General features: G+C 35.2%; 1 protein-coding gene across 7 annotated transcripts in view; it reads right to left on the bottom strand.

Moving 5' to 3' along the window:
- Nucleotides 1–5,686: 5,686 nt before the first annotated feature.
- The window catches only part of LOC108917756 (guanine nucleotide-releasing factor 2), a 44,367-nt gene continuing 25,478 nt past the window's right edge, over nt 5,687–24,575 (bottom strand). For 4 of the 7 annotated variants that reach the window (XM_023455357.1, XM_023455354.1, XM_023455360.1 and 1 more), the window contains 12 exons: nt 20,194–20,588; nt 19,857–20,026; nt 19,286–19,753; nt 18,880–19,005; nt 16,921–16,944; nt 16,149–16,371; nt 15,696–16,090; nt 14,436–14,604; nt 14,023–14,382; nt 11,449–11,727; nt 11,258–11,389; nt 5,687–7,539 (listed from right to left, as the gene is read on the bottom strand). In XM_023455357.1, the coding sequence (XP_023311125.1) occupies nt 7,407–7,539; nt 11,258–11,389; nt 11,449–11,727; nt 14,023–14,382; nt 14,436–14,604; nt 15,696–16,090; nt 16,149–16,371; nt 16,921–16,944; nt 18,880–19,005; nt 19,286–19,753; nt 19,857–20,026; nt 20,194–20,588 (2,874 nt within the window). In that variant the 3' untranslated portion in view covers nt 5,687–7,406. Of the gene's footprint in view, nt 7,540–11,257; nt 11,390–11,448; nt 11,728–14,022; nt 14,383–14,435; nt 14,605–15,695; nt 16,091–16,148; nt 16,372–16,920; nt 16,945–18,879; nt 19,006–19,285; nt 19,754–19,856; nt 20,027–20,193; nt 20,589–23,567; nt 23,871–24,575 lie in introns of those variants that run through there. The other 3 variants (XM_023455367.1, XM_023455355.1, XM_023455365.1) reach the window with 3 other exon arrangements.

Here is a 24,575-nt window from a genome sequence, read left to right as displayed (position 1 = left end):
GGAAAAACAATACTGAAATCTTTTGTTATGTCTAGGAATATTATAGATAATTGCCACGATTCCGTCGTTACTACTAACTTTTATTTACTGAATAAAATCAGTAACGGAGAATTTATATTTTTCTGTAATACGAATCATTAATGTAGACCACTTTTAAATATTTATCTTGCAGTGATTTTTGTGATTAATTTGGTAATATTCCTAGATTTGTCTTTTTCAGTAAGGATAATTTGCCAGAAATGGACCTAATATTTTTATACTAACGGGGAGTTCTTTTCAAGGGATATAAACAAAACTCAAGCAAGTTTCTGGCAAATTGCCGTATCTATAGGTTGGTACCAGTGTACATTATAAAACCAGAACACCAAAGTAAATAATTCATATTATTTTTGGTTTTCGAAAAGCATTATTGTCATGACGTCTTCCTTACAGTTATTGTGTTTTTTCTTGATAAAATAATATTTAGGCTTAACGAAATTATTCTCAACTGCAACGTTGCCGTTTTGCCTTATTTCCAAGACGCCGATTCGAAGCAACCGGTAAATAACAAATCTTCCTTGGCAGACAAGAACAGGACAGGGTACCTTATTATTATAACTCTTCCAGCAACACGTTGCTATATGGCTTAACTATTTGCTTTATTGTTTTAGAACAATCGTACGTTTCGATGAAGTTTCCCAGTTCTTCCGAATCGGCCGTTTGCATTTTTGTGGAGGAAAGTAGCATGATTGGTTGCAGTAGCATATGCACTCAAAATACATAAGTAGGCCGAGGCCAACACATTGTTATTAGGATATATCATTATTTTTAAATAATATCCACTCGCGATAGATATTTATATATAATATTGTATGTATATTGATACAAATGCAGTTGACGAGTAAGTGACGGTGCGTAAGGTGCCGAGTCACTATCATTTACGTAATATAAATTCACTCACATCGGTTAACTGTCAAAGTTCCACGAAAAATGTCAAGGGCGCCCTTATCCTCATTTCAACTGTTTTTATCCACTTTACCCACCCTCTCGAATAACTCCATCTTCAGATTTATTTCGAGGTACTCGATACTCAAATTTCACAGTAAAATCTGTTCCTTCGTAAGTGTCCAGGTTCTTTGCGGTTTCTCGATTTTTGCTTTTTTTAAGCGATGACGGCACTTAAGGGGAAAACTAACAATTCCAGTGTAATCAGTTTCTTAATTGAGTAAAATAAATTTAAACCGATATAGCCTTTCTTGTTCAACTCACATAAGGAAAATTAAAAAAGCTTTAAAGCTGCTGAATATACACGGTGTAACGTTACAATTTGTCAAAAATAAAGGAACATTTTTATGAACATTTTGACTGGATAATTCGTAGAAATTATAAGTTCGGGTATAAGTGGAATTTATTTAAATGACCATAAAATATGTTCAAAACATCATCTTCGTTCCTCAATAAGTTTTCTCACATATCTACTTCTATCCTGTATTTCGATGCTGACACTATTTTTTTGAAATTTAACACCTTGTACCTCAGTAAAATTGCATGCGGAAGACGTTCCTTCATTTTTGGCAGGTTGTGGTGTTACGTCCAGGATATTCAATCGTACCAAATACAAATTTTGTTCGACACGTAGCAGATAAGAAATAAAAAATGCTACAATATGCATCTGTCTTCAGGTTCGACGTTATTTCTCTATAATTGTTAAGATACTAAATCATCCGTCCTCTTGTCACGACCACATTCCTTTCTCCGCACTCTCTCAGAAACACTTTTCATTCACACGATGCTCAAATAACTTAGATAGGTAATAAATGTTGTCCTTTGGGGGTCAATGAAATTTAATTGAAATTGTAAATACGGGTAATGTAACTTTTTTTAAAAATAAAAACACGATAATTTTGACAGTTAACCAGCACTGAGCACAGCGGCTTCCAACCACACTCTATGTGCAACTGCGTTTTGGACGCACTTTGTTAATATCGTATAGTAGTAGCCCATTTGTGGGCAATAATTGGGGCGCAAGTTGCAGAACATGAACACCAGTCTGTCTAAGTGACGTGTGGTTGAAAAAGATTAATAAAATTTCCCATGTACAAATGTATGTCAATAGTAGCAATCAATTATTACTCTTTCAGGTGTCCGTTTCGTTTCGTGGGTATTATTCGTCAACCAATGATCCGTCGAGATAAGTTTTTTTGAAGTTTTAGCAACGTTTACAGCCTTGAGAATTTTTATTGTTTCTTCGTATTACGTTTCTCAAAATTAAAATAAAAAACATTATAAATATTTAAATTTTTCCGCCTCGTGTTCTGGGAATTCTATGAAATAATCATAGTGTGTTTTTGTTTCAAAATTTCAGGAGAATAAATTTCGATGAGGAACGGTTGGTTGATGAAACAACGAATGTACGATAAGTGCTTAACCGATAATTTTTTCTAGCCTTCTGTATTCAGTGCCACAAAGAGAGATGGTGTTCAGTCGTCTGATAAATCGATGCCAGCGCACCACACCCCCCGTGCCGCGGGTTGCGCCAGTGAACCTTTGCATTAGACCACGGATCCATTGTTTTTCTAATTTTTTATATACGGCATCCTACTTAGAACCGCGACTCGCGGTCCCAGGGGTTATTTTTTGTGCTGAATGAGGAATCTCCCTCATCCAAAAAGTGTTTGTTGTTGTATAGAATTTTGCAGAACCCCTACTGGCGGAGTCGGGGGATTCCTTAGGTCAGAGATCAAAATACACATGATTGTATTTCGATATTTCATCTCCATCAATATGTTATTTGTTAACCTAAAAGCTGTTAAGTACTGTTAAGATAAAAGATGGTCGCAATTGTAATATATTGTATCAAAAATGCTCACAGCGACTAGATCGTAAATAAAAGTGTATTCCACTGTATTACTTGTAGACTCATTTACCAATCGCACCAATAAAATTTTTAAATGATTTACATTTTTCGGTTCTGCGCCATCTACTGGCTGTTAATAACTACTCGCAATAAGGGATTCTATGGACAGGTAGGTAACTGTAATGTCAGTCCCAACGTTAATTCAGGTCCATGTCTCCTAGATGGCGCGGATGTGCGAAATATTTGAATAATGTTTTCAATCTCTGCCATCTAGGAGGCATTGTCCAGAATTAGGCTCGTGTCTAACTACTTTCTAATATCACTTGTCAAATCAAATAGCAGATAGCATAATCTTAAAAATTACTCGTGGAAATCATAGAAACTAAAAATATTTGATAAAATATGCGTACAAGCAGCAGAATATTAAATTTTATACACGGAGCCCCCGTAAGTTGCAAATAAGGTATGTATCGATTTCTCACATATTTTCACTGGCTACAATTTTCTGCAAAATGTTTTGAGCTTCAGAAAGACGTGAAAAAATTCTTTAGACTATAACCAGCCTGGTGAATCCAAAACTGCAGTCTGTTTCTCTCTATGTCTTCAAGTTTACGAGATATTGGAAATTTTTTCTTAAGGGTAGGGCTTACACAAAAACTGACCAACCCCGTGTGTTCAGCAACCCTAAATACGTATAACCGCACCCTCAAATCGAGAATTTAATTTTTGATAATTTTCATGTTTCATGGTTCATTATAGTCCATCGATTTTTCCCAAAATGTTTTGGGCTTCAGAAAAGCGCGAAAGATATTCTCTAGACTATAGCCTGCCTGGCGAATCCAAACCTGCAGTCTGTTTCTCTCTATGTCTTCAAGTTTTCGAGATATTGGAAATTTTTTCTTAAGGGTAGGGCTTACACAAAAACTGGCCATCCCCGTGTGTTCTGCAGCCCTAAATACGTATAAACGCACCATCAAATCGAGAATCTAATTTTTGATCATTTTCATGGACTATAAAAGTCCATCGATTTTTCCCAAAATGTTTTGAGCTTCAGAAAGACGTGAAAAAATTCTTTAGACTATAACCAGCCTGGTGAATCCAAAACTGCAGTCTGTTCTTGTCTACCTCTTCAAGTTTTCGAGATATTGAACATTTTTTCTTAAGAGTAGGGCTTACTCAGAAACTGACAATCCCCGTGTGTTCAGCAGACCCAAATACGTAAAGACACGCTTTCAAATCGAGTATTTAATTTTGTAACAATTTAGTGAAATTGCACCTCATGCTAATAATTTTTTGATTCAATGAAATTTGTGCTAATTGACATATTGACCATTCACAATAAAAATGCAATTATTACAATTTTGTTACTTGTAACGCCACCTGTAGCGCAGAAGTCTTAATTATTTTCGAGGTTTAATTTTTTTCTAGTTAGACAACTGCAATACCACTTCGAATATTAAATTTTTAACCAACAGATGGCGGTTTAGTTATTGTCTGCTTATGCAACCCAACATACACCAAATTGTAATGCAAGTTGCATATATCAAAATTAATTTCAGTGGAATGTTAAAAACGTAAAATTGAAAAAAAAACGACCTTTTTATCACACATTTTTATTTAGGTACTTAGAAATACAATATCACACTAACATACATACTGTAAAAAGCATAACTATTCAGGGAAAATAAGGATAATATGTGACGGAAGTAGAATATAAACAAATATAGACAATTATTTACAACTTAAATGACCGAGATAGAAATATTTTAATAAATATTACAGGAAAATACTCTATATTACCTTTAAAGCTAAATTAATACAAAAACTATAAATAATATCAACTTTTAGATACACGTACAGAATGGCACAATAAAATAAGCCAAATCGCAACTCTAAATGTATAAATAAAATATATCTTTATATACACGTTTAGTACAAAATAAGTACAAGTTAGCCCTAATCTCTCAAATTAATTTCACATAAATTTAAATCCAGGCTTACAGCCGCGAGGGATATTCTACAACTAAAGTTCAAAAAATAAATAAACAAGACAGTGTACATCGTTAAAACAACCTGACGCTAAAACCCTCGCCTCAACTAGCACGAGGCGATTATAAATATCTCCTTTATAAAACTCAAAAATTGCCTGTAATAAATAAAATATGAATGCTTAAACTTAACATCACAGATATTACAGAAATGTGCAATGAACTATCTTGTTGTTCCGCGTTGTTCTTAAAATATACTTTTAATTTCGTAGAAACAATTGTACCATGGTCTTTTTCCTGATATGTTTTGTGTCTGTTAATAAATAACCTCCGCCCGTTGTTAAAGTATCGCGACATTAAAACACCGTACGGTACAGACCACCAAAAACATAAGTTAAATAGCACATTTCTGCCACAAAACCTACGGTTAGCTTGCCGTTGAAAAGTCACCTAAACTCCCTTAATTGACTCTCGGAGAGGCTGAAGAAACAATTCTTGTAATTCGTGAAATCATTAGAAAGTTATTAAAAAATATACCTCGTCGCTTGCAAATATATACAGGGTGTATTTTTAAGCGGGAGTCAGCTTTTTCAGTTTTAGAGGGCTCTACAGCAAATACGCAACCAGCAATACATAGATTTTTATAGATTTTACTACACAGTTTGTCTAAATACGAATTAATGCACAAATAATAGACTTTCCTCCATTTGAACGCAGTTTTTCTATAAAATGGAGTTGGTTTGAAACTTAAATTACATTTTGGTGCAAAGAAATTTGTAATTTACGATTCAAATTACAAATTTCTTGATAACAAAAAGTAATTTGATGTTCCAAATAACTCAATTTTATAGAAAATCTGCGTTAGAATGGAGGAAAGTCTGTTATTTGTGCATTAATTCATTTTTAGGCAAACTGTGTAATAAAATCTATAAAACGTAATATGATAGATTTGAAGTGCTTCTTCAAATAATTTCAAGTGTTTAATAAAACAGTATTTGTTACTATTTTTTTAAAGCACTGTGTTTAGTTTCTGAATCTCAGTCTCAATTCTGTATATTATGAAAAAATTGGTCAGCGAATCAAGAAAAATGATACTCGACAACAATTGAGTGTGCCACAGCTAGCCTTCGTTTGTTTGAGGCTGTCCAGCGGCGAGGTACGAAAAATTACGAAAAAAGTTTCAGAAAATAAACTTATGTTAGATCAGGTCAAACGTAGCTTCCTTATAAATATGGCCCCGTGTAAAGATACATCCTGTACATAAATAAAAAAAAAATTCACAGTTGATGATTCGTTGTTATACTTTTTTAGCCGTAAAAGGCCCAGAAAATATCGATTTGTTAATTAAAATAACGACAAAAAACCGAGGCCTAATTTGATTTGAGCAGGTTTAAAAAGTAAACTTACCTTTTTTTTGACAACAGAAAAAATTGCAAGGTACATTTTTCAACACCTTCGATGGTAAACCCGACCATAACCTTTTACTTTCGTAGCTGTTTTCTGATGGACATTGACCAAGTCGAAAAATGAGAACATACAGCGCGAAGTTCCCGACGCCTTACCAGTTAGGAGTCGATATGCCGGGAACGCCGCATCAAGTTTCAAAAAATATAATTCTCGCAAAACACTGGACAGTGACAAATTCATCTAAAAAATACCGCAACGGAAACGTCTTGTTGTTCTGGAGCAGTCTACATCAGCAAGATTCATTTAAACGTACTCGGCTTAAATTTTAGTTAGGCCTTCTAATATTTAAATGTTTAACTAGTTTAATTTGGCGTCTCTCGGGCGAAACCCTGGAATCGCCGCCGTCGGGCGATTCCAGAACTCGCACAAAGCCAACGGTACACATATAGTACTATGTTAACTTTATTATCTAACACTTTGCGAAAGAAAACATGCGGAAGGAAGTGCACGTACATCTTAGTCCCTAAAGCGCACCATCCGTTCCGAAACGGGCAAAAGTAAGAGCGAAGTTCTCTTTTTTAAAAAATATAAATTTATGCCTCCCGCAACGGTTTCATCCACTTGTATACTTTAGACGTTTAAAATTTTTGAAAATATACTAGGAAGTCAGTCTTATTACACAAGCTGGGAAAAACGGGAAGTACCAACGACGTTTAAGAGTATTTTTTTTTATATCCTTCGTTATCTTCAGCCGGTTCCTTTTAATCTCCCGTTAATATACATCTAACTTTAGGACTCTAAATATAACAAGAGAATCTCACAAATTATTTCAACATTATAGTCGTAGGTCCGCTAAAATTACGTTTAAAACAATTCCAAAGTAACGCAGGCCCTCCCGGCGAGAAGGTAACTATCAGGAAATTCAATTTAATGCAGGTAAAATTTCGATGCCTAATACTTCATTGTCTACATCTAGATTTCTTTTTCCTACCAGACGCCCGGAAACTGTTACTTACGGAAAAGGGGTTATTTTCAAAAAAATTCGTCCGGCCGGCCTAATAAATGCTGCGCTGCAAACGTCTCAACAATAAATTACCTACCTTAAAAGAATGTACAATTTAGCTTAACAAATAATAATTGCACTAAAATCGTTAGGTATTGCTTTGTATCAGCAGCTACTGGGCGGTTTTCTTACCGCCGCGGGGTTTTATCTTCTCCGACAGCTTCCACATCGCGTCCTCGCCTATGCAGTCGTCGAAGTTCTGGAAAAAGTTGATGATTTTCTCCTGCCTCTTGAACGTATAGGTCCTGGAAATACAAAAATTCCGTTGCACTTCGGACTCGCCAGCTTTATGAATTTTTATGGTCGACCAACAGTGACTCGAGTTTTATTCAAATCTTACGCATCGACTTATGGCACGCTATAGCAAATAGGCAACCAGCAATACATTTTTATAGACTTTATTACACAGTTTGTCTAAATATGAATTAACACACAAATAACAGACTTTCCTCCATTTTAACAGAGATTTTCTATAAAATGAAGTTAGTTTGAAAGTCAAATTATTTTTTGTTGACAAGAAATTTGTAATTTGAATCTTAAATTACAAATTTCTTTGCACCAAAAAGTAATTTGAGTTTCAAACTAACTCCGTTTTGTAGAAAATTTGCGTTAGAATGGAGGAAAGTCTGTTATTTGTGTGTTAATTCATATTTAGACAAATTGTGTAATAGAATATATAAAAATGTATTGCTGGTTACCTATTTGCTATAGAGCCCTCTTCTCTTTTACTAAATAAAAAAAAAGAGCACTGTAGTATGAGTATTTTAATTGAGCTTCCTCCTAACAGGTGGCGCTAATAGGACATAGGTTAGGACATTACAGTTGTCTACTTAGTTCATATCACTTTTATCATTTTTTAATTGCTAGTTAATTATTGCAAAAACAAAAAGATACGGGTTATGTCTTTTGCTACATTATTTTATTCTATGTCGATATAGTTCCAACAAAACAAATGCAACACTTTCCGTTTTGTGACCGATTCGACTGTCGGTTCAGTGTATCATTGTATTCATCATTGTGTGTATTCAGGTTTATCCCCAAAAATACCGTTAGTCCAGTTGCTGTGGGCATCGACATACAGGCCCTTTAAATTGTCAAAAATACCTTGTTTTTAAGCCAAAATTTAGTCTACACATAAAAATTAGGAAAAATTCCATAAAATTGAATGAACTATTTCACCCCAGCTGAATGTTAGGGCTTTACTTTCAAAATGGAGTTCAAAGTTCGTAAAAAGCAGTTGTTTTATTTAAAAGGGCTCTACAGTAAATAGGCAACCAGGAATACATTTTTATTGATTTTATTACACAATTTGTCTCTAAATATGAATTAACGCACAAATAACAGACTTTCCTCCATTCTAATGCATATCTTCTATGAAATGGACTTAGTTTGAAACTTAAATTACTTTTTGTTATAAAGAAATTTGTAATTTGCCGCTTTTGAACAAGTAAATTACAAATTTCTTTACACCAAAAAGTGATTTGAGTATCAAACTTATTCCATTTTATAGAAAATCTGTGTTAAAATGGAGGAAAGTATGTTATTTGTGCATTAATTTTATATTTAGACAAACTGTGTAATAAAATCTATAAAAATGTATTCGTGGTTGGCTATTTGCTATAGAGCCCTCTGAAAAAAAGAACTAAACATTTTAGAAAAAAATGTTTTAGACAAACGTTATAAAGCTTTTTATAACAAAAGTTTTGAGCCCTGCCCGAAGTGAATTGATGAACAAATGTATTATCATCATTGCAAAAAACGGTTAAAAATAGCATGTTTTTAAAACTTCTATATCTTTGCAACGAAAAAAGATTTTTTTACCGAACTTTCAGAATATGTAAGTCCTTGGCAAGTAGAATAAGTACATTTTTGTAAAATTGCAAAATATTTGATAATTTTTGCAAAAATTAGTTTTTTTGAAAAAAAAAGACATTTTCAAGTTTCAATAAATCATAGAGTAATGCACTTACGTGACCCATCTTGGGCTTAACTCTTTCTCTAAAAGTTGTACTTTCCTGTGCAAATTATGCGCATATTACAAAATAATTGTAAATATGCGAAAAATCTACCGAAACTTTGACTTCTTTTTTGGAGTAGATAAATCTTTTTCTTATCGTTGAAATATAATCGGAATGGAATTATTGCCATTTGAAAGCTGACGCTCTTTCACAAATTAAAAAAAAATTGTCCTACGACCCACAGAAGCCGAGAAAATAATTTTTTTTTCAAAAAATCGCTACGACCTCATCTACTAATATTAACGTCTGAAATTTACAAATGTTCTAGTCGAATACTTTTACTTCAATATAAAAAATAGTCCGTAGTCTTTCTCCCCACACCATGCGCATCGATGTATCGAGCGGAGCAAGTATTTTACGGGGCCCAACAAAATTAAGTTTATTGTAAAACGAGTGGGTCAATCATTGTGGACTATTTTTTATATTGAAGTAAAAGTATTCAACTGCAACACGAGTAAATTTCAGACCTTAATATTAATAAACAAGGTCGTAGCGATTTTTTGCAAAAAAAATTCTCGGTTCCTGTTGGTCGTAAGACATTTTTTTTTTAAATTCGTGAAAAAACGTTTGCTTTCAAATGGCAATAATGCCATTCCGATTAAATTTCAATAATAAGAAAATGATCTAAAAAAAGAAGTCAAAGTTTCAGTTGATTTTTCGCATATTTCCAATAATTTTGCAATACGCATACAATTTGCATAAAAAAGTACACTTCTTAAAGAAAATTTTAAGCCTAGGTTGGGACACGTAAGTGCGTTACTGTATGATTTATTGAAACTTGAAAAAAATTAATTTATTTTTAGAAAAACTATTAAAATGTTTTGTAATTTTACAAAAATGCATTTATTCTATCTACCAAGAACTACATATTATTATTTTTAGCAGTTTTTTTGCAATAACTAATACAGTGAAAAATGGTTATAACGACCTTCAAGGGACCATTTGTTTACGGTTGTTATAACCAATAGACGTAATAACCAATTACATGTATTTTATTTAAAATTTTTATAGAAAAATTGAGAAATACAAATCTTTAAGTATGTTCAAAAGATCTCGCACACTTCATTTTCAATGAGTTGTTTACGAATAGAGACTACTTTATTTCTATCCTTCCAAATTGTTGAAATCGTAGTGACATGCCACATTATTTTGCTTGCATGCATTAGTTCCTCCGTTTTTTAATCTCTATATTATACAGGGTGTTTGTAAAATAAGTGCGAAATATTTTTAGTTTTTAAATTTCAATTTTTTATTTATTTTTAATAATTATTTCAAAGATTTAAAGATATTGACTCGAAATTTGAAAAATGCTTTAAATAAAAGATTAACAAAACCCACAATATTTTTTTTTAATTGCCAGTGTTGCGAGAAACAACTACTCCGCGGACTACATGCCCCGACCGGCACTGAATTACACTCGCAACACCTAGTGCAACAGCTAGGATCGTTCGTCTGTTGCACTAGGTGTTGCGAGTATAATTCAATGCCGGTCGGGGCATGTAGTCCGCGGAGTAGTTGTTTCTCGCAACACTGGCAATTAAAAACAGTGTGTTTCGCCCTCTGTAGGCGGCAGTCGCTACAAAGTACTTAGCGATGTAGCAAGTCGCTTCCTACTGTCGTCATTTGAATGGCGCAGTTGGGAGTCAGCACGACAGATGGAGCCATTTGCGCTCTGCGTACTACAATAAAATATGTTTAATTTTTTTCCTCGAAAACGGTGTATCTTACGAAAAAAAATGCAGAGACCAATTTTATTCAGAATTAATGGCGGATTTCTAAAAAATATATCAAAACGGGGAAAACGTTCAGCTGGGGTGAATTTTTCCCAATTTTCCCAAAAAATGATTGTTGAGGTGCAAACACGACATCTTCCAAAGAATACCACGACATGAATTATTATTAATATTAGAGGTACGACACATCAAAAAAAAAAAAAATTACTCACGCTTTCTTAAACTTCTTCATATTCTCGACGATGTTGAACTGCTGCCACCGTTTCGAGAAGTTTATAGCACCGTTGGGCAACAGGTTGCTATTCCCTATGTGAACGAACGTCAAATCTTGCAGAACCAAACCGCTGCAAAAGATCCAGACGAAAATATACCGAGGAACAAATCGCGAGGCTTACCGACTTACATGTAGGGGATGCAAGGGGGTTGGGTCTCGGCCAGCGCCATCCTGTAGGCCCTGAAGCTGGACGAGCTGTCGATCAGGGCGCAGTACTCCTTCAGGCCCTCCTGAACGTGCTTCTGCCATTCCAGCCGTCGCACCGGGGCGGAATCCAAGGCGGACAGCAGGGCCAGGTACGAGTTGAAGTTGTTGATTTTCCTGAGGTGTTTCATGATTTTTATGAACTTCATGAAGTACTTCTCCCTGATGTCCTTGCCTTCGGCCGTGAGGATCTTCGTCCTCGCCCTAAAATCGTTCGTTTACGTAACAAATGTGGGAGTAAAAGTAACGGAGTTTTAGATGCTTTTACTTTAAAAGAAAATTACTTTAAAGGCAGCATTTATCGCAGTTTTGTTGATAAAAAATTAGTCCAATCAATCTGTCACGGCCTTATGTTAAATTTACAAAAAATACCACCTGGAAACAAAAAATATGATGATATAGGAAAAAAATTCTAAGCAAAATAGTGTATTTTTCCTGTGGCGCATAAACGGCAAAGTTAATATAAAAAATTCATAAAAGTAAAAAAAAAACGTTTTTCGCTATTAAGAAAAAAACTAACTGAAATCGAAAAAAGTTAAATGAGAAAGTTGTAGCTATTAAACAAACATATCCATTCATGTTTTTGTTTCGGTTGTTATATTACTTTTCGAGATATATCGAAAAAACCTTCAAAAATAGACTTTTTTGTTTTTGCTGTATCTCTTGCAAATTAAGGTTTTGAAACTCGTTACCCGCTGTAAATGTAGCCTTCGGCAAGCAAAAAAGTACCTTTTTTTAAAATTAAAAAATATTAAAAATTTTACGAGCTGTAACGATTTTTCGAAAAAAAAGGTTATCTCGAAAATCGGCTCTTCTTGCTCGACGAATAGTCGCAGAGAAACAAATCAGGACACATTTTTTTTTCTTAAGAGTTGTACTTTGATGGTAAAAAAGAGTGACAACGATTTTATTCATTTCAAGTGTCCAAAGACGATTTTGAAAAAAGAAAAAATTTTTTACTCGCGTTTTCTTGAATATCTTTTTCGATTTTCATTTCTCGATAATGTCTATTACAAGAATCGATTGCTGATATTTTTACAAGAATTTAAAAGAAAAACGTTGCTCTACGACCTTCTGGGGTCGATAATTTTTTTTTTCAAAAAATTCCACAGACCGCTATGTCCATTCTTACCGAGGTTGAAGTTGAAGACATATTTTCAATAAAAAAATACTGTGGTTCACTTTTAATTGTGCATAAAACCGAAGCAATTGAGCGCGAAAACTGAATTCGCGCGTTCAAAAGCGCTCTTACTTTCAAAATCTTCATTATCTCGACTTCCGGACCATATACAAAAATTCTTTTGTATTTAATTTGGAGTAGCTCGACGAGATAAACCAAAATATGATGTTTACGACAGCCTTAAAAGCATAATTATCTTAGAAGATTTTGAAAGTAAGAGCGCTTTTGAATGCTCGAATTCAGTTTTCGGAGTGACCGAGTAGCGTTACCCCCACTCCGCCGCCCGCTACAGTTAGAATGTTCGAATGCTTCGGATTGACGCACAATTAAAAATGTGTGGCTAAAATAAACCACAGTATGTTTGTATTGAAAATATAAGTCTTCAACTTCAATCTCAGTAAGAATTGATGTTGTAGCACTTAAATAGCTGCTCCAGAAGGTCGCAGAGCAACATTTTTAAAATAAAAATTCGCGTCAAAATGCAAGCAATCGATTCCTGTAATAGACATTATTGAGAAATGAAAATCGAAAAAGATATTCAAGAAAAACGCAACCAAAAAATTTTTACTTTTTTCTAAACCACCTTTGGACACATGAAATGAATAAAATCGTTATCGCTCTTTTTTACCTTGAAAGTACAACTCTTAAGGAAAAAAATGAACCCTGATTCGTTTCTCTACGACTATTCGTCAAGCAAGGAGAGCCGATTTTCGAGATGACCTTTTTTTCGAAAAATCGATATAACTCGAAAAATGTTTAATATTTTTTAATTTTAAAACAAGGTACTTTTTTGCTTGCCGAGGGCTACATTTACAGCAAGTAACGAGTTTCAAAACCTTAATTTGCAAGAAATACAGCAAAAACAAAAAAAGTCGACTTTTTACGGTTTTTTCGATATATCTCGGAAAGTAATATAGCAATCGATATATTTAAAAACATGAATCGATAGATTTTTTTAAGAGCTACAACTTTCTCATTTAACTTTTTTCGATTGTAGTCCAAGTTTTTTTTTATCAGCGAAAAACCGTTTTTTTCACTTTTATGAATTTTTTAGGTTAACTTCGCCGTTTATGCGTAACAGAAAAAATACACGATCTTTCTTAGAATTTTTTTTCCTATATCACCATATTTTTCGTTTCCAGGCGGTATTTTTTGTAAGCTCTTCCACCTGTTGATTGAACTAAATAGAGATGAATGAATATTTCAAATTTCTGACGGTTCATCTAAAAAAAAATGTCTTTCTTCCTGTTCCATATAAAAAATTTCGTGTAACACGAAAAACTCATCGACTAAACCTCCCCTAAACCCAAAACTCTTACCAATACGACATCTTATTGAAGTGCTCCGTGAACCTCGTCAGGTTGGGGCTCCTCTCCTCGTTCTGCTCCTGCGCCCATATCAGCACCTCGGGTATCTCGATCTTCATAAAGAGCTCCGCGTCGAGCAACGTCATCTGCTCGGCTATCTGTTCCGACTTAAAATCCAACAACGTGAAGTTCCTCGCGCTCAGTGAAAGACTGGTCACGATGTTGGTGTACTTCATGGACATCTGCTTGGCCTCGTGACGCTGCAGGTGCTTCACCCTGAGCGCCTTGGCCAAGGTGAGTTCCCCGCACGATATCAGCTGCTGTACGAAGTTCATGAGTTTCAGCTGCAGTTCCTCGTCCAGGTCTAAGCTACTGCAAAAGCAGCGGGCGATAAAAAAAATCGTAAACGTCACGCGGTTACTTACGTGAGGTCGCTAACGACACGAACGATCAAGGCGAACGCCTCTCGGGACCTCGGTTTCTTATCCGGTTGGTAGTAGAAGTGATTGTACCGCCGGATGAGCTTGGTGATGAGCTCGTAGGGAGATATGAACGTCCTGTAGGTGGTCAGGAACGCCTCTTGGTACATGAATACTGAAAATAAAACGCGCGTGATCGATTTTGTATACGTCTAAGTCGTTTGGAGATAGAAAAGAGAGAGATAGGGGGAACTGAGAAGAAACAGTGTGGGATCCTAGGGATCCGGTCGGGGAGGTTGTGTGAAGTAAACGATTTTAAAATAAAGTCGGTGACGGTGTAAGGGGGGAAAATAAGTGTCGATTCCCTTAAGTTGTGTCTGTTGTGAAATCAAAATCTAACTCTGAGTGGTATCTCTAAACCCATTACATACCGTTCTCCTTCTCTTCTGCGTTTTGCGCCAAAAAATTTCAATTAATACAGGAAATAATGTTGAAACACGACATATACATATACATATAAATTTGAGTCATTTTCTTAACATAATTTTAAGAGGGCTCTATAGCAAATAGGCAACCAGCAATACATTTTTTTTAGATTTTACTACACAGTTTGTGTAAATATGAATTAATGCACAAATAAGAGACTTTCCTCCATTCTAGCGCAAATTTTCTATGAAATGGAGTTAGTTTCAAACTCAAATTACTTCTTGGTGTAAAGAAATTTGTAATTTACGATGCAAATTACAAATTTCTTTACGACGAAAAGTAACTTGAATTTCAAACTAAGTCCATTTCATAGAAAATCTGCGTTAGAATGGAGGAAAGTCTGTTATTTGCACATTGATTCGTATTTAGACAAACTGAGTAGTAAAATCTATAAAAAAATGTATTGCTGGTTGCCTATTTGCTATAGAGCCCTGTTAGAATGTAGTTCTAATAAAAATTCCTGAAATTTTAAACATTTATCGTTCATAAATGATAAAAAGAGAAATATCAACATAAAAATTGATAAAATGGCACAATATTTAAAAATTTTTGTAGACAAATAATAAAACAGCATTTTAATCTTTCCCGACTACTAAAAATATTTTGGAGAAATACGTAAAAACTCAAATTTCATTTAAAATTTTAAATAATAAATGACAAAAGCATAATTTTTTATATTAAAATATAATAAATATTTAAAAAATTACTTTCTCCACACCTTTCAAGTTAAGTCGGCCAGAACGCTACAAAAAACAACGTTACGAAAAGATCACAACCTACCTCCATTCTTCGTAGCCTTAGTGGCCTGTATGATGAGCGCATCTATGGGCCCGCCCCTGATATCGGGCCCGTCCTCCTCGGGCTTCTTCAACAGCAGAAACTGATCGACGCTCAGCATCTCCATCAAGTCTTCCTCGCAAGACGGACTAATGTCGCCGCCGTCCGACTTCTCCTCGTTCTTAGGCAGGGCGGTGTGCTCCAACAGATCGGGCAGTGCCTTGATGACGGGCGATGACGGTTTCACTTCCGTTATAACCGGCCCGGTAGGCGTGGGCGGAGGCGATTTAGCCGAGGACTTTCTCGACCTCTGTTTCGGCGGTAAGGCCGGCGGGACGCTGGAGTTTGAAGATGAAGAAGAAATGATGGAGTTGGGGGAATGCAAGGGCGACGGTATTCTGCAAAATAGGGAAAACGTTGTAACGATTACGGACGAAATGTGATCCAACGTTTTACCTTTGGTCTAAACTGGAATGTGGCGGCAGGGCGAGGGTCTGTATGTGAGTGTGCGACGATCTCGAACTGTGCGAAGAGTGACTGAAAGAGCACGACTGGGTGGTGGGTAGACCCGAGGCGAGCGGTTGCGCCCACTGGGACTGCACCATGTGCACCGAGTGCCTCATGAACTCCTGGTCGTTGGTGTGCGAACAATTCCCGAACATCTCCATGTACGCCATAACTAGAAATTGACGGTAACGTTGAAAAAACGCTTTCGCAGAGACCGAATCAAACGGAACACCTTTATTTTGCAGCGGCTACCTCAACGGGTTGAACAGTATAGAAATGTACGCAAAACAGATTCTATACGTCGTTCCCGAGCAAAATAAAAAGTTCCTTTTTTTCATAGACCGAACGGAATGAAACTCAAACAGGTAAAAGCTGGAACTAAAGTAAAATCACACCGTTAAAGATTAGCTAAAAAACTTTGTTAATTATATAAAATGTTTGCAGTTTGATTAAAGTTATCTAACTGGGTGTTTGCTTGTGTATCTTCGTTATCTAACGTTTAATTAAGGAGTAAAACGCATTAAGTAACAAAAACCATAAAATTAACTACAACGTTGCTGCTAAGGGGACACCGTGGGAGAAAATAAAGAGATGTTGCAAGTTGCATTTACACACAAAGCGGCAAACGGGAGGCAAAACGAAACGATGTTAGACGAGCAAAAAAAACAAAAGGAGGGTCCGAAATCTTCCTATCTCGCCATAAATGTAGCGGCTCACTTACCCGAGTAAGCCACCGATTGGAACACTAGGAAAAAACGTCAATATTAAACACGATTACTGGCCCTTGAAGAGTGCTCTAAAAATTTCACGACGTCAGTTCTTAGTTACGTTGAGCACCTTTTCACATACAAAATTCTAAAACCTCAACGTTTCGTCTACATCAAGACATCTTCAGTATAGTTCTCGATAAAATCTATATGTCTATATTTTCTGTCTCTTCGGAAAATTCGAGAGAACCCCGTAAAAGTGTTCAATTTAGCACAGAATACGAGTTTAGGATTTATTTTTTTATATTTATATGTTTATCGCTTGAAAGAATCAAATAGTTTTAACAAAATATCTGAAGATGTCGAAATGAAGAGACAGAACGTTTAATCGGTTGTTATTTTCGAACAAACACATTTACTTCGACGGGACTTTCATTTCCAGAGCACTTTTTTCGTCGGATGTTTTGGATATACACTTACACGATCAAATTTACACGTACACACACAACGATATTTCCCCGAATATAAGAAAAATTAATGTCGACAATACCATCCACGATTTCCCACACAAAAATTTGAATATTCAATGTTTTCTATAAATCGTACTTGAATTTTGGTCCTTTGAAGCCGGATATATTTCAAAAAACTAGACTAAAATCCATCAAATCTTATTTCCTCGAATACAAGCAATACTATCCACGATTTCCCACACAAAAATTTGAATATTCAATGTTTTCNGAAAGAATCAAATCGTTTTAACGAAATATCTGAAGATGTCGAAATGAAGAGACAGAACGTTTAATCGGTTGTTATTTTCGAACAAACACATTTACTTCGACGGGACTTTCATTTCCAGAGCACTTTTTTCGTCGGATGTTTTGGATATACACTTACACACGATCAAATTTGCAGGTACACACACAACGATATTTCCCCGAATATAAGAACCATCCACGATTTCCCACAAAAAAAATTGAATATTCAATGTTTTCTATAAATCGCACTTCAATTTGGTCCTTCGAAGTCGGATATATTTCAAAAAACTAGATTAAAACCCATCAAATCTTATTTCCTCGAATATAAACAATGGTATCCACGATTTCCCACACAAAAATTTGAATATTCAATGTTTTCTATAGATCGTACTTGAATTTTGATCCTTCGAAGACGGATATATTTAAAAAAACTAGACTAAAACCCATCAAATCTTATTTCGACTACATATTCTGAAATTTTCGTAAAATTTTTTTTTTTTGTAGATATAGAAGTTTGAAAAAAAAATGCGATTTTTAGCCGTTTTTTTGCAATAACTAATACAGTGAAAAATCGGTTATGCTACTATCCATGATTTCCCACACAAAAATTTGAATATTCAATGTTTTCTTTAGATCGTACTTGAATTTTGGTCCTTCGAAGCCGGATATATTTCAAAAAACTAGACTAAAACCCATCAAATCTTATTTCCTCGAATACAAGCAATACTATCCATGATTTCCCACACAAAAATTTGAATATTCAATGTTTTCTCTAGATCGTACTTGAATTTTGGTCCTTCGAAGCCGGATATATTTAAAAAAACTAGACTAAAACCCATCAAATCTTATTTCGACTACATATTCTTAAATTTTCGTAAAAAATATTTTTTCGTTGTAAAGATGTAGAAGTTTGAAAAAAAATGCGATTTTTAGCCGTTTTTTTGCAATAACTAATACAGTGAAAAATCGGTTATGCCACTATCCACGATTTCTCACACAAAAATTTGAATATTCAATGTTTTCTTTAGATCGTACTTGAATTTTGGTCCTTCGAAGCCGGATATATTTCAAAAAACTACGACTAAAACCCAACAAATATTATTTCATTTACAGTATGTTTAAACATATTTCCAAAACACCCGTTAATTTAGTTTTCTAATTCTAGGAACACATACATATGTACAATTCTCTAACGATTATATTAAAAAAAGTACTTACTGTGCTTTTTCTTGGGCGGCAACGGCGGCGGTCTGCAGCCGTCTTGTTCGAGGGTACTGGCAATGCTTGTGCTGCTCGACAAGCTTTGGTGCGACTGGTGTCTCTCACAGGTTATCAGTAATTCGCCTGCGCACAAAAAAAAATCAAAACTGAACTTAAATTAGATACCACGCGTGTACAGAGTGAGTCGAATTCGATGGAAAAGCTGCTCACACAGCGACGGAGCAGTTTTTGAAACGATTTTGTTGAGACGCAGCGAAAAAATATGTCAAAACAAGTATTACAGCTGCCATACCGGGTATTTTTATGTAACTTTTACGTTCTCATCGAAGTTTCATCACCCTATACAGACGAAAAATAAACGCTGCAATCTCGAGGTTAATAAAACGGCATGCACGCCACCCACCTAACTTCTCATCAGGTACATTATCGTAAGGCGAGGGCTGCCTATCAGTCTTTCTTTTAGTCTTCTGCGGGATGGCGGGCGGGATCTCCTCGTTCGAGAAATCCAGCTCGTCCCTGCCCAGGCCGGCGTTCGCGACCATGACGACGGAACTGCTGCTGCTCGAGCTGTGGCTGAAATTCTTGAACGACAACTGGTTCTCGAAACTCCTGTGCAGGTTCTGTAGCAGGCTCTCGGACTGCGCCATCTCCGATACATTCGAGGAGTGCTTGGACATGTGATGCGTGAACTGCGTACTGATCGAGCTCTGCTGGGAGCTCCGTTTCGAGTAGTTCGAACGGATCGAGAGGATACCTGAATCGGTGTTGGACAAACGGTGGTAGTCGTTGACGGACGTGTGCCTCTCGTTGTTGCTGTTCGATATGCTAGAACTCAACGAGGATTCCTCCCAGGAATTCGAGCCGTTCGCCCCTAAATTAGCATTAATTTCAAAAACGCACTCCAAAGGAAAGTCAGCGGGGTGTTAATGAATTAATCCAAGCTAGAACGCGGTCGGAACGGACGAGATACTCACCGAAAATGTCCGTGGTGTGGTTGTCGAGCATCATGTCGGAATCGCCGTCCATTAGAGCCTTGATTTCGTCCTCCTCCCTCGACGAGTGGTTTAACATGGAGTCTACGCTACCGGCGCTCTCCGAAAGCAAGGATATTGAGTCCTCTGGGGATTTTGACCGCATCGAGACCCTACAAAAATATAAATTCCATTAAAAACAATATTACGTGAGCTATATGCAGGTCACTCTTTGCCAGTAGGTACAAAATAATACTTTCAGTTGAGAATGGCAAAGGGACAGAGGCGATAAACATTTTCACGCAGACATTCTACATTTGAACTACTTCGCCGCCCTCACCTTTCTAAACTACTAGCTATCGGCGAATGGTCCACACTGAACCCCTCGTCCATGAACGGATGCGCCCTGAAGCTCTTCTTCTTAGGCGGCAAGGGTGGGGGGGTGACGCAGCTGCTGGGATCCGACCGACACACGTTCTCCGGCAACGGCGGTTTCGGAGGCGGACTAGAATCCCTCAGGATGGACTCGGTGCTGTGGCTGCTGCGCACCATCGAGGGGGTCACGCACGACGTCTGTTCCAGGATCTGTCTCTCCCTGGGCGTGAGCGGTATGTCGGGGAGGGAGTTTCGTTGCGCCGGCATCTCCAAGCTGCTGTTGCCGTACGTCGACCTGGGCGTTGTCTTGTAGGTTATTTGCTGGTGCGAGATTTTTTCTTGAGCTAGGTTTATGAGATCCTGGAATAACGTACGTATCGTCAAACGTTGAAAAAACAACTGAATTAAATGGCAAAAAGACATGGAAAATATACTTGTCATTTAAAATGGAAAAGTTTCTGTGAAATTATGTCGGAAATAGCTTAATTTTCAAAACACAGATTAGTAGGTCACTTCGTCAGTAGGTACAAAACAATGCTTCATGCCAGTAGGCACTGAGTAACAATGACATTTAAGGTTTGACATTTACTTTGTAGGTTATGTCACTATGATCCCCAAAATTTTTTACTTATTTTAATCAAAAATAAGCATAGAAAAACAGTAAATGAAAGGGAAATTATTGTTGCAACTATTCTTATTTTTAAATCAAAGATTTTAGAATATATTTTTGAAAATTATTAGTTATCCCTTTCCTTTTTTATGTTTTCAAAGTTTCAAGATTAAGATTCTTGAGAAATTCTATTCAATGCAAGGTTGGAGGATATACAATAACCGATTAGATATTTCATCTAAATACAAATATTTTTCAGTGGAAACATTGAAATTAAAATGTCTCAATGGAGATATGAAATGAGATATACCTGTAATTATACAAAAGTTTCGTAACAAGTATTTATAAATAACTGCAAAAAAAAATTTGATATGTAAAATGAATTCAAATTGCATCATTATATGCTGGAATTGTACATTTATTTAACCATAAGAAATGGCCTGACACTATAAAGGCTCAAAATACTATCCGAAATAGGCAAGGCTACTTTTTAACTTTCATAAATTGGTAATAAAAATAGTGCGTTTGAAAAATAAACAGTTCGAGAAACATCAGAAACATGTAGACCGGTCGAAATAATTCATTTAGAGGGAGGAAAAACAAATGTTACCTGGACTTTTATAAGTGAAAATGGTAAAGAGGCTTATAATAAACGAAAAAAAAAATAAATGCTCGAGCAGGGGTGGCGAAGGGTTGATTTGTGGGGTTGAAAAATTGTATCATTGGGATTTCTGGCAAAAGTTGACGTCAAACAAAAAAGTCACCTCTACAAAAGTTGTACATCGTGCAAAAATCTACAACTTTTGTAGTGGTGACTTTTTAAGGTAACCTCAAAATTTTCGAGATAAATGTGAAAAACCGTTTTTTCTCTTATTTTTCGTTTTTTTATTTATCATTTCCACAAAAATAATTTAATTTTAACGAAACTTGGTGAAAGTATACCTTTCTGTGTCTTAAATAAGCGCAAATTTTTTTAGATAAAAAAATCAAGAAGTTTCCGAGATATTCATTTTTTCGATCTGAAACACTTTTTTTTCAAAGAAAAATTCTACTTAGGAAAATCATCGTACCGAGTTCTGCCAGTGATAATTTTTTTCGTTTTGACATATACTTTTTAGTGAAATTAAAAAATCTGTAATCACAGTTCAAAAATATGCTCAAAAATGTAAAAAAATTAAAAATGACTTGCAACTATAAATTTTTCAGTAATTGTTGATAATTTGTTTAAATTTAAAAAAATTCAAAAACTGACTACACCATTCAATTGTATGGAAAAAATACAAAAAAAACTGTCTCATTGTTTGACCCAAAACTTTATTTTTGTACAGTATTGCTATAAACAAAAGTCGAATAGTGAATAAATAAAATTTGTATTTTTTTCCGTAGAATTGAATGGCGTAATCAGTTTTTGATTTTTTTTTAAATTTAAACAAATTATCAACAATTACTGAAAAATCCATTGTTGCGTCATTTTTTATTTTTTTTTGCATTTTTGAGCATGTTATTGAAGTGTGATTACAAATTTTTTTATTTCACCAAAAAGTATATGTCAAAACGAAAAATATGATTACCGGCAGAACCCTGTACGATGATATTTCTAAGTAGAATTTTTCTTTGAAGAAAAAGTGTTTTAGACTGGAAAAAATTAGTATCTCGGAAAATTCTCAATGTCTTTATCTAAAAAAATTTGCGGTTATTTATGACACAGAAAGGTATACTTTCACCAAGTTTCGTCAAAATTAAATTATTTTTGCGGAAATGAGAAATAAAAAACGAAAAATCCTGTTTTTCGCATTTTTCTCGGAAATTTTGAGGGTATCCTAAAAAGTGACCTCTACAAAAGCTGTAGATTTTTGCATGGTCTACAACTTTTGTATTGGATACTTTTTTGTTTGACGTCAACTTTCGCCAGAAATCCCAATGATTACAATGATACAATGATACAATTTTTCACAACTTTTCAACCCCCCCAAATCAACCCTCCGCCACCCCTGCTCACACATTTATTTTTTTTAAGGCTTATTATAAGCCCTTTTACTATTTCCACTTATAAAAGTCCAGGTAACATTTTTTTTTCTCCAAATGTAATTTGGTTGGACTAATGAGACAAATAGTGTTTGCTAAGGAAAATCAGTGACAGGAAAAGAAGGCCTTTTTAAAATTGAAATCAGTACTTTACGTCCCTCGAATGAAATTAATTAAACAATTTTTTGTGACAAATTTGACTCTTATTCTGCACATTTACGCTATTGGATATAAAATTATTTCAATGAAACTCTCAAAACATCCTGTACATATTAGATTCATTTATCTTTTCATTAACAATTTATTGTATACTTTGCGATACAAATTTAGACAGTAATAATATTATTTTTAGATTAAATAACGAGTACGCATGCGCAAATTTTTATTGCATCGTTATCTCGACCCTAGACTAATATTTATTGTGTATGTACTTTACGATAAGATCTGACTGCTTAAGCGTACCTCCTTATCAAATAAAAGGCAATTAATTTGGGCTGCATGCCAAAATCCGCAAAAACAATTAATATATTTTGTTAAATATACAGGATTATAATATAACGCATAATTTCAATTTTTTCTCTATCACTGTAAAAAAAATTGAAAATCCGTGCTCGAAAAACTATAAAACATTCGCAGAACTAAGAGTAACTAAAAACAGATAAATTTCAGGTCGTTAAAAAAATCAACTTCAAACGTGAACGTACCTTGACAGCATCCTCGACTTGCGCCACGATTTCGTTCACGTTCTCCTTGTCCAACTCGTCGCTTTTATCATCTATCAGGACATCATCGCACAGCTTTATCAACCGCGCCACGCTCTGGTACATGCGACATATCGCCGACTTAATACTGCTGGAGCTGTCCGCGGATACCGACGACTTCACCGATAGGTTTATGGCCCAGACCGTGTCCAACACGATAGTGCCGTTGCCCGGCAGCATTTCCAGTTTCTGTTTCGAAACGACATCTCTGGAACGAAAAAGGATAGTGTGAGCATTGTGGCTACTATTTGGAATGAAATCTGCTACGAAAGTATAATAAATGTAGGACAAAAACATAAAAATAAACAAAAATTATAACAAAGTAAGACAAATAAAAATGTACAAATATATACTAAAAGCAAAATTATTAAAAATGATCAGATACTGGGTGCCCTATTAATGTAGTAAACTACAAGAGCTACATTATTATTTGAAATACAAAAAAAAAATAAAACAAAAGTTAGAGGAGACCAGAGATTTTATTTTTAAATATATAGGGTGATGTATGAAATGGTGCACGTTAAATAGAACATCCTACATATTTTTAAATATCTGCTTACATAAATAAAAATTAAATCTTGTTTGTTGGTAAGCGCATCACTTGACAACGGCTGGACCGATTTGGCTAATCTTTTTTTTAATGTTCGTAATAGTTCAAATAAGGTTCTTAGAGAAAGAAATATTGGGAAAGTTACCAGATTGGAAAATTCTGGAAAAACTGAAAGTGTGTTTTTCTATAGGATATTTGTATGTACTTTTGTTTTATTTGTTACGGTCCTGAAGAAGTTTCCAGGAAAAAAAATGGAGACAATTATAAACAAAAGTCTGAAAATTCAGAAAAATGCAAAAATCGTAGTTTGTATACACTCTCGATCATAACTACTGATGATAGCAACGACATTTTTGGTTGATTCTTTTTTGTTTTGTTCCTTATGCTTTCGGGATGGAAAT

This window comes from Anoplophora glabripennis, unplaced genomic scaffold (genome assembly GCF_000390285.2).
Source record: "Anoplophora glabripennis isolate ALB-LARVAE unplaced genomic scaffold, Agla_2.0 scaffold17, whole genome shotgun sequence".
In the NCBI taxonomy this organism is placed as follows: Eukaryota; Metazoa; Arthropoda; class Insecta; order Coleoptera; family Cerambycidae; genus Anoplophora; species Anoplophora glabripennis.
Note: the sequence above shows the minus strand (reverse complement) of the source record. Positions and strands in the feature narration are given on the sequence as shown.